Raw genomic sequence first — 17,551 nt, 5'->3', positions numbered from 1 at the left:
GGGCCCAATAGGATTGCTCAGTAAGGAGCCCAGAAATTTCTGATGGCGGCCTTGCATATAACCATTTATTGAATATTGCAGATCCGTGCGCTCTCCCCCCCCCCCTACTTGTATACCGGAAAGAAGAATGAAACATCGTTGGCATATTGTCTATATCAGTGTTTTTCAACCTTTTTTGGGCAAAGGCACACTTGTTTCATGAAAAAAATCACGAGGCACACCACCATTAGAAAATGTTAAAAAATTTAACTCTGTGCCTATATTGACTATATATAAAGTAATTCACTTGAGTGCCACCGCCGCCATCGGGAACAGGCCGGCGCCAAGTTCTCCCTGCTTCTCTTCCCCGCGGGGCCGACCAACTCTCGCCACCCGTCGTCAATTCTAACGTCGGAGAGGACGTTCTAGGCCAGCCAGGCAGCGATTGGCTGGCCCAGAACGTCCTCTCCGACGTCAGAATTGACGCGAGTGGCGAGAGTTGGCCGGCCCCACAGGGAAAAGCAGGGAGAACTTGGCGCCGGCCTGTTCCCGATGGCTGCGGTGGCACTCAAGTGGCTAAAGAGCCGCAGTTTGCCGGCCTAGGGACAACACTGGAGGGTGGCCAGCTGTGCACCCCCTTGGGACGTAAACCCGGGGTGGGGCAGACCGCCCCCCCCACCCTGGTATGCCACTATCTGTACCTCACTCCCTCCCTATGACCAAAAATTCTCCTTTCTTCTATTCCCCGTGTACACAACCATCTCTTTCCCTCCCTTCCTCTCTCCAAAGTCCATGCCTTCTGTGTCCAAACACTCATTCCCTCCCCCACCTCAGCATCTCTTTCCCTCCCTTCCTCTCTCCCAAGTTCATGCCTTGTGTCCAAAACGCACTCCCTCCCCCCTTTTGTGTTCCGTGTTTGCCTCCCAGCCCATCTTTGCAACTTTCTCAGCAAACCGAAGCTCAAGCCGCGAGGCTTGTCTTCTGCTTCCTGACTGCCCTGCCGCGCACAAATAGCCGAACGGAAGTATTCTCCGACATCAGCGCTGACGTCAGAGGGCAGGCTTTGCTTAAGCCCTCCCTCCGACGTCAGCGCTGACATCGGGGAACGCTTGCGATCGGCTATATGTTAGCTGCAGGGCAGGCAGGAACAGAAGACGAGCCTCGCGGCTCGAGATGTATTGAACTCCGTGGGTCCCCCGTCCAGCTCTCTCCTGTCCACGTGGGGCGGACCGCCCCTCTCCCTAGTCTGTGGCCTAAGACCCTGGGGGAGCCCGGGCCCCCTGTCAGCTCCGGGCCCCTGAATGCAGGACTGGTGGTACTGCCCTAATGGCGGCCCTGACCGTACGGCACACCAGGCAACAGCGGAACAGCGGTTGAAAAACAATGGTCTATATAAGACTTGCAATTGTTGAAACACTTCTCCTAACGATGCCACACATATATTAAACAGTAGCGCTGATAATGCAGATCCCTGAGGTCCACCTCTCCCAACCAGAGCTTCCTCTAATGCCGTACGGCCAAGTAGATATGATTTAAAACATTGCAAAACAGAACCTCTCATTCCTAAATTTTCCAGTTTTCTCAATAACAAATTTAAATTAACGGAGTCAAAAGCACCACAAATGTCAGTCGAAACCGTGCAGTATGTCTGCCACATGTTCATCCATGCCCTGTCTCAAAGCATCCACCACAGACATTAACAGGAGTTCTACACTATGGGCCTTTCGAAATCAACAAATTTGACTAACTGGCTTAAGGTTTCAAGGTTTATTCAATATTTGATGAATCGCTGAATCAGTTTACAAAGCGATGTACATAATTATAAAATAGGATAGAATTAAAAAATACAAAATACATGAACATTGAGATTGAGACAGGACAAACATTAGTTGGAAGGGGAGGAGGGTAAAAAGATGCATCTGTTATATCGAGAAAGACAAATAAGGGAAAAAACAAAAGGAAACAGGGTAGTTAAAAATTAAAAATATCATAAAGGTCAAAAAAGGTTTCAATGTTAAAAGCATCTTTAAAAAGGCGTGTTTTCAAGGATTTTTTAAAAGAAGGGATATCTTTTTCGTTTTTGATGTGTTGAGGCAGAGAGTTCCACCATTGGGGACCGATTACAGAAAACATGTCTGATCTTCGTGTACCTATTATTTTTAGAGAAGGAACAACTAATAGATTTTGAAAAGATGATCTGAGTGTACGCGCAGAGCCGTGGGGAATTAGCATTCTTGATATAAACTGGGGTTCGTTATAAGCCAAAGTTTTAAATATAAGCACCATAACCTTAAACAGTATGCGATGGCTAATAGGGAGCCAGTGAGCGTCAATAATTTTTCCAAAATTTTCCTAAAAATGGAAGTGTAGATATTGGGCTATTAGTGATCTGGTCGACACTTATACCTCACTTCTTCATTAGTGGCTTAATCGTGGATTGTTTACATCCTTCTGGATATTCTCCTTCTTCTAGAGCAGGGGTGTCAAAGTCCCTCCTCCAGGGCCGCAATCGAGTCGGGTTTTCAGGATTTCCCCAATGAATATGCATGAGATCTATTTGCATGCACTGCTTTCATTGTATGCTAATAGATCTCATGCATATTCATTGGGGAAAACCTGACTGGATTGCGGCCCTTGAGGAGGGACTTTGACACCCCTGTTCTAGAGATTTATTCACAAATTTTGTAACAAAAGGAGCTGCCGCATAATCCCAAGTGAACAGGCATCCATCAGAGTTGGCGTTGGCGTTGGCGTGCACCCTTTAATAACCTTCACTATCTCATCCTGCACCACCTTATCAAGCACACTAATCCCCCTTGTAAATCAATTAAAGAAAAATTGACACACTTCAATTTATCTTTCAGAAATTCCATGTGAAAGATAACATCTGGGTGACCACTAGCCTCTTGGTCATCCCTCCCTTTTATCAAATAATGAATGGTATGATATAACTCTCTGGGTCTATTAATCACATTTTTTTATTCGAGTCTGGAAGAATTTATTTGTCGCCTTTTCACATAGCTACACCACTGGCATGTCCAGCCTTCAGCACTGAATAGCCAGGCTAGTGGAGTGACCAGTCACTGGCCAGTTTTCAGACCTGGGCCCAGCCTTTTTGCTGTTCTAACTTTATTCACTTAGCAGATTAGAGAACTGTCAGCTAACCTAAAATAAGGTTTAACGTTTCAAGAGCAATGTCTTTGGGTAACTGATTAGGGGCTTGAAATTAATTAAAGGGGGGGATGTGTTACACTGAAGGTTCACCTAAGGCCTCCTGTACCCCTGCTCCGGCTCTGGCTCCATGGAACTTATTTTGCACCTCTTAAGGTAATTTTTAGAAGCCAAGCTGCGAGAAGAAGTGTGAAAACTTTTATTCAATCAACACTTTCTTATTCCTAACAACTTTTTGAATATTTCTGTATTTGGTTTTCACTGTGAAAGTGTAACGTATGCTGTGTAGATCAGTGAAAAATGCTCCTAGATTCAATTTTTCTGGCCTCAAAATGTGAAAATGAGGGAGTGGAGACACCGTCTGGTCAGTACTGAGCTGGCAACAGTCCGTGTTTTTGTAAATGCTGACTTTTTGCCGGCTAACATACACCTACATCCAGGGCGTTTTAAACATGCTGGGGTCCAGGGAAGAAATTAAGAAGGGGGGGCCCCTGTTCTACCTGCCCTTCTCTCAATTTCTCCATGCCAGATTTTACAATCATAAAATCCGGACACCCTAGACCTGGCCTCAGTCCCGCCCATTTCGGCCCCAGTCCCGCCCTAGCTCCTCCCCTCCGCTGCCTGCTTTGGTCAGGCAGGAGACAATCCGTGCATGCATGTCCGTGCATGGGATGATGTCATGCACAGGTGCGCAGGTGCTTGACGTCATCCCATGGCATCTGCGCATGAGCGGATTGCCTCCTGCCTCATGTGATTGAGAGGAGGCTTTTCAAAACCCGGATAAAAGGCCGGGTTTTGGAAAAGCCATCCAGACTTCCTGACATGTCCTCAAAAGGGGAAATCCAGACATCTGGTAACCCTACTCATATACCATTGCTACCATATACGTATAAAAGAATTTTAAATGACTTTTTCACACACAAAGCACAGACAGACCCGTGTCAAATATAGAACAATGGATCACAAATCAGAAATAGAAATATGAATACCAAAACTGAACTGGAAACCCCCAGTGCTATGAAGAAAAAAGCACTGTGATGCGTATACGTTGTTTCACAGGAAATTCAGGTGCTAAGGACTAGAGAAAGCTCCTGAGATGAGGGGTTCATCTGATGCCCCTTGCGTACTCTGTGTGTCTGTCTGCTGGTATCTGAATGTATTGTAGAATCTTTTTTGCTGCATGTGTGAAGAGTTTCAAGTTTCAAGTTTATTCATGTTTTTGATTAAACGCTTATCTAGAGGTATTAAGCATTGTACAAAGATTTAAAAAAATAACAAGGATATTACATTAAAAAAAAAATTAAACGTACATAATTCTTAGTAAGACATACTTGGGTGACTACTTTATTAGCCATGAGAAACAATAGGAAAGAGGGGAAGAACTACAATTTTTTTTTTTTTAAGAAAAAAGGTACATAGATGGAAAACACATAAGGGATGGGATTGGAGAATTGCTGGCATAGATATATATCAATGTTGAAAACTGTATTGGGTTACCATATGGCTCCAGAATAGGGTTACCACATGTCCGGATTTCCCTGTCGAGGACAAGTCCCGGGGTCAGGACGGCTTTTCAAAACCTGGCACTTTGTCCCCTAGTCTTTGCAATTTTTGACGGAGTGAAAAATCGATCCACCTGTTCCCGTTCTACTCCACTCAAGATTTTGTAGACTTCGATCCTATCTCCCCTAAGCCGTCTCTTTTCCAAGCTGAAGAGCCCTAACCTCTGTAGTCTTTCCTCATACGAGAGGAATTCCATCTTCCTGTGAGGACTAGTTAGTTATTGACCCATTGCAGAATCCATTTTTTTCCAGTAAAGCAGTGGAAGCCAGGCCTCAGGACGCAACTAGCCAGTCAGGTTTTTATGAGGGTTCTTCAAAAAGTTTCTGCGCTGTCATATTTTCACGGGAGAAGTGGCAAGAGGGTGTGTCGTAGAATGTCATGTGACTAGTCAATCAGGCAAAACAGGGTGATTATGTGGATAAGCGATGTAGTTTACTTTTGAGATATTTAATAAGTAGTGTTTTTTAAAAAAAATAAAAGTGTGGAAACTTTTTGAAGATCCCTTATACATTCACATTCACTACCTCCACTAACTGTATGCAAATCTTTTTCATGCATAATTATTGTGGGTATCCTGAAAAACCTGACTAGCTCGGTGTGTACCATGGACTGGATTGAGGTCCCCTGCACTACGGGACTTCATGGATGTAGTTTGAGAGGTGTAAGGAGGTTTCTGCCCTTTAGGACTAACCATCCTTCTTGTTTCTTCTCCTGGCTTGTGGGTAGGGCCCAGCACTGCCTGCCAAGAGGACTCCTGTGCCAACCAAGGGGTGTGCATCCAGCAGTGGGAAGGCTACACTTGTGACTGCTCGATGACTTCATACTCTGGGAACCAGTGCAATGACCGTGAGTAGCTCTCTATCTCCCTCTTCTGGTGGGCTATGAACTTGCTCAGAGGTGAGGAAGACATGATAGTAAGAGGCCCTGCGTAACTCCCATGTGCACTGAGATTCTTTAGTTTCTCTGAGAATTTTTTTTTTTTGGGGGGGGAGGGGAGTTACTGTCTTCATCTCAGTGGAAAATTCTGGATTGCATGTCTCAAAATGCTTTGACTAGAAGAGAAATCCTTCCTTGATAAAGTGAGAAAAGAAGACGGCCAAAACGTGCTAAATCCCAATTTTATCATAAACATTAAAAAAAAAAATAAATAAATAAAGATTGTTATGTAAGGGGAGAGTCCTCAGTTTACACAACTTACGCCAGGTTAACCTTGAAGGCAAAAGGATTCACTTGTGAAACATCCCTGGACTTACTCCCATAGTGCAAATAACAGTGAAAATTGTGATGTGCAATAGTGCGCCCAAAAATGAAATTCACAAAATCTATGTCTGGCCGCTGCTGTTCAGCCCAGTTCAGCGTGCAATGTTCAATCTTCAGGGATGTTTCACAAGTGAACCCTGTTGCCTTCAAGGTTAACCTGGTGTAAGTTGTGTAAACTGAGGACTCTCCCCTTACATAACAATCTTTATTATTATTCTTTATGCTTTTGATAAAATTGTGAATTAGCATGTTTTGGCCGTCTACTATTCTCACTTTATCAAAGAAGGATTTCTCTTGTACATATTGCATATTCTTTCTTAGTGAGTTTGTGTGATTGGAAATGATCAAAATGCTTTGAAGCAGACGTGAAGAACGACCATCTGCACACACTCATCACATATCGGAAGCCTGGAGACCTTGCTGCAGGCCTCGTTCTGTGTCCAAGCTCTACTTTCAGACCTAACACTGCCGAGCATGGGCATTGACTATTTCTGGTGCCCACGTAACTCCCAGCCCCTCCCTGACGCTCCCCCTGGACTACCTCAGCACTACTCGGGCATGCTATGGCAATCAGAGCCAAAGAGAAGTTAAAGAATGTGGTTTTTTGGCCTAGCTCCTCTCATCCTTGTACACCCTACAAATTCTTGGCAGGGGACTGTAACAGAGTGATCTGTCCTTTGGTTTTGTACACCATGTGAAGCGATGAAGCCTATGCTGGGTTTGGTCTTTACAAATGCGCTATAAAGAAATAGAGCTGGATAGCGTTTAGGAGGCTTTAGTGAGAGGGCAGTCCTTGGTGGGATTATCAGATGCTGACCTTTTGATTGTGTTTGAGGGTGGATGAGCAGAAATCGGACATGGTCTGGTGTGCGGGGTGGGATGTTTGCAATGTTTCTGAGGAGGAAGTGGTTAGGAATGTGCCCTCGTGGCAAGAGAAGGGATGGCAGGGAATGAGGTAGCGAGGGAATGGAACCGGGGGACATTGGAGCTGTAGGATTTTCTGGTTCCGGTGAAACAGGTGCATGTGGCCACCTGGTGCCATGATTAAAGCAGACCTGTAAGTGATTAGAGAGGTTGAGGGAGGAAATTATGGAAGGATGAGCAACCGGTGGTTTAGAAGATACAGGCCGCATGCTATAGGAGCAGCTGGAGCTGATAGGATATTAGCAGGATCCAGGCTCTGTTTAGAGGTGGGACCTTTGAAAGATCTAGTAGTCTCCAGTGAATGAACTTAGACTAACCAAACCAAGCAAAAGAAAAGAGGATCTAAGTAGAGAGTTGCACGGGGACAGAAATCCCACCCGACCCCACCAGGATCCTCTCCATCCCCACCCGTCCCTGTCAAGATCCTCGCCATCCTCACCCATACCCGTCAAGATCCTCTCCGTCCCTACACGTCCCCGCCAGGATCCTCTCCGTCCCCACCCGTCCCCGCAAGGAATTACCTCCATCCCCGCCCGTCCCCATGAAAAGCAGCAATTACTTCTGACAGGATCATCAATTCCACAGTTTCTTTTGTGCTTGTGCTGCTGTTTTCCTTGTGGAATCTCTTTGGTGGAACCCTTTTTTTGTTTTCTGTTCAGGTAATTAACTTATAAACCCCCTCTTTTACTAAGGCTGACGTGTCCATTATATTATATGGACCAACCCTGCTTCCAAAGCCTTCCATCCCCGTGGGAGTCCCGTGGGATTCCCGCGATCCCCGTTCCCATGCAGACCTCTAGATCTAAGTGGCCAATGTAAAAATTGAACTGAGGATTTGTAGGATATTACATTGATGATATTCGCCAGATGAAAATATATCATCTGTGATTGTTTGGTCACTGAGGTCCTTTTCCCCAATCATTGAAAATTGAGAGTGGGTTGACAAAATTGAGTTATAAAAATAGGGGCTCCTTTTACTAAAGCGCGCTAGGGCTTTAACGCGGAGAATAGCGCGCACTACAGTGCCTCGTGTGCTAGACCTTGACGCCAGCATTGAGCTGGTGTTAGTTCTAGAAGCATTGCGCGTGGTAATTTCCTACGTGCGCTAAAAACGCTAGAGCACCTTAGGAAAGGAGCCCTAGGTTGGTCATATAGGGCCGAAGTTTGTAATGGTACCGAATGTTAGGCAAATTCTACTATTGAAAGGAACTGAAACCACAGAGGAAGCGTATAACTTTCCTTTTCAAGGACACTTGCGGTACCTAAATTATGCCACCTTCACTTGACTTCTTTTTGTACCCCTTTTTGTTTCTTTTTCACCTTTCACTCTTTTCTTCTTACCCACCCACTCTTTCCTTTTATTTTATGATGTATCCTTAATTGTTTTCCCCTTGTGCGTCAAATACAGTCTGTCTGTCCATTGTCCCTCCAAACCTTGTTCGTCTACCCTACTTTTGTAAGGCTTATATGGAAACCGCTTAGGCTTTAATAAACGGTATATCAAAAATACAATAAAAGTTGAAAATGCTGCAAATACAACCGGGTGGAGAAAAAGCCTCAGAATCAAGTGACAATCATAGACACAAACAGTGTGATGTTGTCATACCATAAACTCCGTATACCAGAAACCTTGCAGCAAAGAAGAAACACACCCAACTAGGCTTAAAGATGCACATGAAGTAACTGATCCGATACAGTCCTGTATATCCGGGCCAGTTTCCTCCTCATAGTAATTCAACTTCAAGATTTTGCCAAAGATCACTTCCAAACAAGAAATCTTGTTGCACCGGGTAGTTGAATCTGCCCTGAAGCAGCCGGCTTGACCGGTGCAACAAGATTTCTTGTTGGGTGGAACTGATCGTTGATCGGTATTTGGAAGTTGAACTACTTTGAGAAGGAAACTGACCCGGATTTACAGGACTGTTTCGGATCAGTTACGTCATGCGCCTCTTTAAGCCTAGTTGCGAGCGTTTCTTCTTTGCTGCAACGTTTATGGTGCACGGGTTGCTGTTGTTTTAATGGCAACACCACCCTCTTTGTGTCTATGACTGTCACTTGATTCAGAGGCTTTTTTTCTCCACATGGTTGTATGTGCAGCATTGTTTGTCAGATGCTTACTTTGTGGTTTCGTTCCCTTTCAACATAAGAATTGCCGCCACTGGGTCAGACCAGTGGTCCATCGTGGCAAGCAGTCCACTCACGTGGCGGCCCTATGATCAGTGCCCTAATTGAGACTAGCCCCTACCTGAGCACATTCCTGTTCAGCAGGAACTTGTCTTACTTTGTCTTGAATCCCTGGAGGGAGTTTTCCCCTATGACAGCCTCCCGAAGAGCATTCGTTTTCCACCACTCTCTGGGTGAAGAAGAACCTCCTTACGTTTGAATGGAATCTATCCCCTTTCAACTTTAGAGAGTGCCCTCTCGTTCTCTCTACCTTGGAGAGGGTGAACAACCTGTCCTTATCTATTGTCTATTCGCTTCAGTACCTTGAATGTTTCGATCATGTCCCTTCTCAATTTCCTCTGTTCGAGGGAGAAGAGGCCCAGTTTCTCTAATATTTCGCTGTACGGCAGCTCCCCCAACCCCTTAACTATCTTAGTCGCTCTTCTCTGGACCCTCTCGAGTAGTACTGTGTCTCTCTTCATGTAAGGCGACCAGTGCTGTACACAGTACTCCAGGTGAGGACGCACCATGGCCCAGTATAGCAGCATGATAACCTTCTCTGATCTGTTCATGATCCCTTTCTTTATCATTCCTAGAATTCTGTTCACCCTTTTCGGTGCTGCTGCACATTGCATGGACGGCTTCATCGACTTGTCAATCAGAACTCCCAAGTCCCTTTCCTGGGAGGTCTCTCCAAGTACCGCCCCGGACATCCTGTATTCGTGCATGAGATTTTTGTTACCTACATGCATCACTTTACACTTATCCACGTTGAACCTCATCTGCCATGTTGATGCCCATTTCTCGAGCCCGATGATGTTATGTTGTAGATCTTCGCAATTCCTCTGTGTCTTCACTACAGTATAAATTATTTACGCAGCTCCTTTTATCAAACCGTAGCATGGTTTTTAGCGCCGGCAGCGGTGGTAATAGCTCCAACGCTCATAGAATTCCTTTGAGCATTAGAGCTGTTACTGCCGCCCGCACTAAAATCCACACTACGGTTTGGTAAAAGGGGGAGGGGGTTAGGGTTATAATTGTTACCCTGTTGAAACCCTTATTTTTGGTGGTTTTGCCAAAAGTTAACTGGCGTCTAACCTAATTGCATTCATCAGCTTTAATTGCTATGGCAATCAGTGGCCTAGCGAGGGTGAGAGGCACCCAGGGCGGTGAGGTCTCTTCCCCACCCTCTTTTCCACCCCCCGCCCACTCCTGCCACCTACACACGCCTCTTCAGCAACCCCCAAGCTGCGGCTCGTGCCAGTGTCGGCTTTTCCTCTGATGTCACTTCCTAGACACGGGTCCAGGAAGTGATGTCAGAGGAAGAGACGACGCTGGTGCGACCAGCAGGTTGGGATTGCTGCTCACGCTGGGAATGTTAAAGAGGCACGGGGGATAGGAAGTGGTCTTTAAGTGCAGTGGTGAGGGGGAGGAGGGGAGAGGAAGATGAGGGCTGGTGCCCCCACCACGACGGTACTGGGGCAGACCCCCCCCCATTCTCCCTTACTACGCCACTGGTGGTAATTGAATACACCATTTAAAACCGATTTTAAAAAAAATGGGCGCCAAAATCACGCCTACAGCATGGCACCTAGCAACGCCTAAGGTCAAACTAGGCATGCTTAGGGGTGGAGATGACCTTAGGTGCCTTTGAAACCTTGGCCTACATTACCAGCGCCTCAGTTTTTCCTTAAGTGCCGGTAGCCCACAATTCTGTTAATGGCGCTTAAGTGTGATTGACTGTTTTTCTAGGTGTCGGTTGATTGAGGTGCCAATTACAGAATCCAGGCCTTAGATCCTCTTTTTTTGTGATGTATCTGAAAGATCTGCCATTCAGAGGGGGGGGTGGATATTGATCTTTGGCCATCGGTGGTTGATGGGGGGGGGGAGATATTTCATGTGCTGGACTGTTTTCTGTAGTGTCCCCAGAGGATCCCTGCTGGTGTGGTGGGAGGGTCAAATTCTGGAATCCCAATGAGATGGTGAACACGTCCTCAAGGGACCAAAGATTTTCCTCATGAAAGACAGCCATTTTGACACTGATCACAAAGGCCTCTTCCTCAGATTTAGCTAAGGGGGAGATTTGCTCGTATTAAGGTGATTGCGAATGTTGTAGCTTATTAGTTGCGGAATGTTTTGCAGGTAAACCAAGTGTTTGACACTGATAAGCTGGTGGCTATGAAAGGTGGTGGCCACAACGCTGCGGGTGCATCGAGTTTGAGAGTAGCGCCAAACCCCTTAAAAAGGAACCATAAGAACATAAGCATTGCCTCTGCTGGGTCAGACCAGGGGTCCATCGTGCCCGGCAGTCCGCTCCCGCGGCGGCCCCCCAGGTCCATGACCTGAAAGTGTTCCCTACCTAACCTAAAATATCCATACCCTATTCGCTCAATGTCCTGTAAGGTAACTCTATCTGTACCCTGTAATTCCCTTCGCTTCCAGGAAGTCATCCAGTCCCTTTTTGAACCCCAGAATTTTACTCTGTCTTATCACCTCTCCGGGAAGCGCGTTCTAGGTGTCCACCACCCTCTGAGTGAAGAAGAACTTCCTTGCATTCGTTATGAATCTGTCTCCTCTCAGTTTTTCTGAATGACCTCTTGTTTTAGTTGTCCCTGCTAGTCTAAAGAATCTGTCCCTCTCCACCTTCTCTATGCCTTTCATGATTTTATAAGTCTCTATCATGTCCCCTCTCAGTCTCCGCTTCTCCAGGGTGAAGAGCCCCAGCCTGTCTAACCGTTCGGCATATGAAAGGTTCTCCATACCCTTTATCATCCTCGTTGCCCTCCTCTGGACCCTCTCGAGTATTGCCATGTCCTTCTTGAGGTATGGCGACCAGTATTGGATGCAGTATTCCAGATGTGGGCGCACCATTGCTCGATACAGTGGCAGGATAACTTCCTTCGTTCTGGTAGTGATACCTTTTTTGATAATGCCCAACATTCTGTTCGCTTTTTTTGAGGCCGCTGCACATTGCGCCGCCGGCTTCATTGTGTTATCCACCAATACCCCCAGATCTTTTTCTTGTTTGCCTTCCCCGAGTACCCTCCCTCCCATCGCGTAGCTGTACATGGAGTTCCCCTTCCCTATGTGCAAGACCTTACATTTCTCCACATTGAAGCTCATCTGCCATTTTTTTGCCCACTCACTCAGTTTGTTCAGGTCGCTCTGCAGTTCTTTGCATTCCTCAACAGTTCTGACCCTGCTGGAGAGTTTTGTGTCATCCGCGAACTTGATAACTTCGCACTTTGTCCCCATTTCTAGATCATTAATAAATATATTGAACAGCAGTGGTCCCAGCACTGACCCTTGCGGAACACCACTTGTGACCCCTATCCAGTCAGAGTAGTGCCCCTTTACTCCTACCCTCTGTTTCCTGTCCGCCAGCCAATTTTTGATCCATCTGTGCACGTCCCCTTCCACCCCGTGGCTCCACAGTTTCTTCAGTAAGCGTTCATGGGGCACCTTGTCGAAGGCTTTTTGGAAATCTAGATATATAATGTCTACTGGGTCACCTTGGTCCAATTGCTTACTTATCCCCTCAAAGAACTGCAGTAGATTTGTCTGGCATGATCGGCCTTTACAGAAACCATGCTGGCTCGATCTCATCAGATAATTTTTTTCTATATGCTCATTGATACCTTCCCTGATCAGTGATTCGGCCATCTTCCCCGGAACAGAGGTTAAGCTCACCGGTCTGTAGTTTCCCAGGTCGCCTCTCGATCCTTTTTTGAAGATCGGTGTAACATTCGCTATCTTCCAGTCCTCCGGGATTACCCCTGTTCTCAAGGACAGGTTGCAAATATGCTGCAGTAGCTCTGCTGTTTCATCTCTGAGCTCTTTCAGTATTCTCGGGTGGATCCCATCTGGGCCCGGAGCTTTGTCCGTTCTTAATCTATCTATCTGTCTGAGAACGTCTTCGAGGCTTACCTCCATGCATGATAATTTCCCCTCTTGATCTCCCCTGAAGATTTTTTCCGGTTCTGGCACACTGGTTGTGTCCTCTATTGTAAAGACCGACGAGAAGAACTTGTTTAGCCTACCAGCCACTTCTTTTTCCTCTTTCACCACTCCCTTCCGGTCACCCTCATCCAGGGACCCCACCTCCTCCCTCGCTGGTTGTTTCCCTTTCACATATCGGAAAAATGGTTTGAAATTTCTTGCTTCCTTGGCCAGTCTCTCCTCATACTCTTTCTTGGCTTTCCTGACTACTCGGTGACATTCTTTTTGATGCTTCCTGTGCTCTCTCCAGTTTCCTTCAGTTTTATCTTTTTTCCACTTCCGAAATGATTTTTTCTTGTCTCCTATCACTTTCTTTACTTCACTGGTTATCCATGCAGGGTACCTCGTCTGATTCTTCTTGGAACCTTTCCTAAATCTTGGTATATATAGGTTTTGCGCCTTGTTTACTGTGTCCTTGAATAGGGACCAGGCTTGCTCCACAGTCCGAGTTTCCTTGGAGCTGTTTCTGAGCTTCTTTCTCACCATTTGTCTCATGGCATCATAGTTCCCTTTCTTGAAGTTAAATGTTGTTGCCTTGGTTCTCTTTCCCATAGGTAGTCCTACTTGCACTTTGAACTGAATCATGTTGTGGTCACTGGTTCCTAGTGGTCCCATGACCTCCACATCCTTTGCTGGTCCTTTCAGCCCATTGAGGATCAGATCCAGAATCGCTGATCCTCTCGTTGGTGCCTCGACAAGTTGTTCCATGAAGCAGTCCTGGACTGCTTCCAGGAACTCCGTTTCCCTTGCACATTTTGAATTTCCAAGACACCAGTCTATACCAGGATAGTTGAAATCTCCCATAACTATGGTGTTTGGGTTCTTGCATTCCTTTCTCAGCTCGGCTACCATTTCTGTATCCTCAGCTTCAGTTTGCCCTGGTGGACGGTAGAACAGTCCCATCTTAATCTCGGATCCGTTGCTTCCTGGTACTTTGATCCACAATGACTCCACTTGGGCATTTGTCGCTGCTGTGTCCACAGTGGTTGAGTGAATGGTATCCCTTATGTATAGTGCTATTCCTCCCCCTTTCTGGTAAGTCCTGTCTTTTCGGTAGAGTTTGTATCCTGGCAGTACTATGTCCCATTTGTTTTCTTCGTTCCACCATGTTTCCGTGATCCCTATGATGTCTAGTCTCTCATTATTGGCCATGACTTCTAGTTCCCCCATTTTGTTCCTTTTGTAACCAATTCTCCACAAAAGCAAAACAAAAAAATTAGAGAAACAATGAGGAACAACCAGGGGTGACTATCTCTTCTGATAAATATTTATTAATACAACACTGTATGACCCCAAATGGTCCGTGTTTTGGCTCTATGAGCCTGCATGAGGGGTCAAAATTAACCGCAGCATTTGACCTGTTGAACCATGATTTCTTGTTGAACCATCTGATTGGCAGAGGCATGTACAAGTGGGAGGGGAGTTTTCTCATCAGGGAGGTCAGTGTTGTCACTTTATTTAAGGTGGATCTGTTGCTGAGGTGTTTAGTGATGTAAAAGGATGGGAGATGCATTTTTATGCTTATGCTGGTAATCGGGGGTACCAGAGCTGCTGCGTTTTGGATAATTTTGCGGAAGAAACTGGGATGTCTGCATACCTGGTTTCAGTTGGTGTGGCTGCAGCTGAACGTGTCAAAAGCGGCTTCCTCCTGCTCGCTGATGAACGATGGGGAGTGCTAGAGATGTGGTATTTAAGGGTTCCTGCTGATTCCTAGGGGTTTGGATAGATTTCAATTTCCAAGTGTATTACGGTAGGTTTTTTTCTACCCCGCACCTTGGTGAAAACCTTCAGGGCAGTTTACAGTCTATAGCAGGACTGCCCAAGTCCGGTCCTCGAGATCTACTGGCAGGCCAGGTTTTCAGGATATCCACAATGAATATGCATGAGAGAGAGATTTGCATACCAAGAAGGCAGTGCAGGCAAATCTCTCTCATGCATATTTATTGTGGATATCCTGAAAACTTGGCCTGCCAGTAGATCTCGAGGACCGGACTTGAGCAGCCCTGGTCTATAGTGTAGTCATATAGTCATAGTTAGGTGTAACAAACTGGTCAAGGATGAATTACATAGTGTAAAAGGAAGGAGGGGAGGGAGAGAACATAAGGCGGGCTCCATGTTACTTGATGCTCTCTGCGTTAGGTATTGATGAAGGGCTTAATATGCATCAGCAAAGAGGAATGTTTTTAGGTCTACTTTGAACTTGTCGGTAGAGGTTAGTGATCGCAGCGATAGTGGTAGGGAGTTCCACAGCTTTGGGACCTCGATTGCAAAGATGGCGACCCTAACATGTTCTTGGACTATTTCCCTATGGGACGGGACAATAAGGAGTTGTTTTTCCACTGATCTAAGGTTCCTGGAGGGGGTGTATGGAGTCAACTGACGTGCAATGTCTAGTGGTTTTTCTGCAGTTACACCTTGAAGGTTATTAGGAGTATTTTGTTTGTGGATGAGCGGTTACGTTGCACGCTTGGCGCAGGGAGGCATTCCTTATTTAGAGACAGATTTGTCGATTGCGCCTGTATTTGATTGAAGAACCACTGATTCTCGCTTGGTCTGTCACAATGTGGTGCTTGAAGGTTTGCCTCAGAGAGAGGTTCAGTACCCGTAACTAGTACTGAACTCCACAGCTAAGCTTATCAAGGGGTTATGCAAATTCAATGGTGTGACGCTTGTTTCAGTACAGCTACGCTGGCTTCCAGTCACATATCAGGTCCGACGTAAGATCTTGGTCTTGGCTTTTAAAGCTTTACATAGAGGAACGTTGTCTTGATTGAATACTAAGCTGAGACTTTGTGTTCCACGTAGGCCACTGTGTTCCCAGAGGAAGGGCCAGCTATGTGTGCCCAGTGGTCATTTTTGTGGAACACCCTGAGGAAGGAGAAGGAAGGAGAGTCTTCTGCCCAGTTAAATCACCCTGAGTAGTCAGGAGGGTAGTGGGGCTGAACTTTGCATCTGACCACTATGACCCTGTCTGAGTAGAGCTGAGGTGGTCAAGGATGGAGTTGGGGAAGTCCTGGAGGGCACTGGCAATATTTAGTGCCAGTACCTGCATAGTTCATTGGGTGAGAAGGATCGCCCAGTTAGCTATGCAGGTCCAGTACCGAATAATGACCGCATCCACTTAACTTCTGCATATCGCTGATGCCTGATTGTAGCCCGGTATTGCATATTAACTGGTGGCAGTCAGCATTTAGAGCATTCTCACTGTTGCTGGCTAAATATTGACCCGCTACCTTTTGTGGTGCTTATGAAGGGCTGGGGGGTTGTCACTGGGTTTTGGGAGTATCATTGAATGCAGAGTGTTTTATGTGTATAGTCTATGATCGCGATTTCTATATTGTGCATCTTTTAGAGCACTTGGTGTTGTAATTCCAAAACAAGATTAAATAAGGCAAAAAATGAAACGTTCAACCTAAAGCATGTCAAATCCGCCTCCAGTGTCCCGGAGGTTCCAGCGCCGAGTTTGTTTCTAAGGTGTCCGTCTGCCTGTCTTTCTTAACAGCTGAGACCAGGAAGCTGTTTCACATGGTCCTCGTCGTCCTCCTTTTGGAGGGGCCTCAGTGTTCTGGGTTCTGCATTGCGGCAGATTCCTTCTATCGCAGGGGTGTCGAAGTCCCTCGAGGGCCGCAATCCAGTCGGGTTTTCAGGATTCCCCCAATGAATATGCATGAGATCTATTTGCATGCACTGCTTTCATTGTATGCTAATAGATCTCATGCATGGTCTGAAAACCCGACTGGATTGCGGCCCTCGAGGAGGGACTTTGACACCCCTGTTCTATGGCTATTTTATCTGTGGCATCTCCCCAGCCCTCTTTTCTTCTCTGCACTGGGTCTTCTAGTTTTTTCTCTTTGTCCTCCTGCTTTTGCTGGGGGGGAGGGGAGGGGGTTCTCTCTCTGTCTTTTTCAAGTGCTCTCATCCCCATCTCCCTTTGCCTGTCATTCTGGTTCCCTGTAGAACAGTAAAAATTGTGATGCACTGTTTTCAGACTTTTGCCATGGTTTAAATTCGTATATTGCTAGAATGACTAGGTTACCCATTCCAGAAGGGAGGCTTTTTTTGGCCAGTCCTGGATTTCTGCCAACCTCATCCTGCAGCACTGATTTCAATGGATAGAATTGTGGACTGCAATTACGACGCTGCTTTGAGATGCAATTCTAAAACCAGGACTGGGCAAAAAGGCTCCCTTTTGGAATGGGTAACCTGGTCACCCTACTTGAAACATATATGTACATAATGGACTATGTTGCTTTATGTAGGGCAGTGGATTCCTACATGATGGGATGTGAGATTATTAGGTGCTGTTTTTTTCCTCTTGAATATGTTCTAAATCATCTGAGCTCTGCGAAACAGGATTAATTAGCCATGTAATCGAGATAATTAGCAAGATAGCATGCAGATAACTGTAGCTCTGTGGTACGAGTCAGTCATGGCTGCTTTTAGCCACCACTGGCAGCAACTGTAATAAATGTGAAGTGTTTTTGTACCGCTC

General features: G+C 46.0%; 1 protein-coding gene across 1 annotated transcript in view; it reads left to right on the top strand.

The window, feature by feature from the left end:
* NRXN3 (neurexin 3) overlaps window positions 1–17,551 on the top strand; it is a 1,772,673-nt gene that overhangs the window by 804,208 nt on the left and 950,914 nt on the right. The window contains exon 17 of the mRNA XM_033952014.1: window positions 5,440–5,559. Coding sequence (XP_033807905.1) covers window positions 5,440–5,559 — 120 coding nt within the window. The remainder of the gene's footprint in view (window positions 1–5,439; window positions 5,560–17,551) is intronic.

Source organism: Geotrypetes seraphini, chromosome 7 (genome assembly GCF_902459505.1).
Source record: "Geotrypetes seraphini chromosome 7, aGeoSer1.1, whole genome shotgun sequence".
Classification (NCBI taxonomy): domain Eukaryota; kingdom Metazoa; phylum Chordata; class Amphibia; order Gymnophiona; family Dermophiidae; genus Geotrypetes; species Geotrypetes seraphini.
This window is presented reverse-complemented; position numbering and strand designations above follow the sequence as displayed.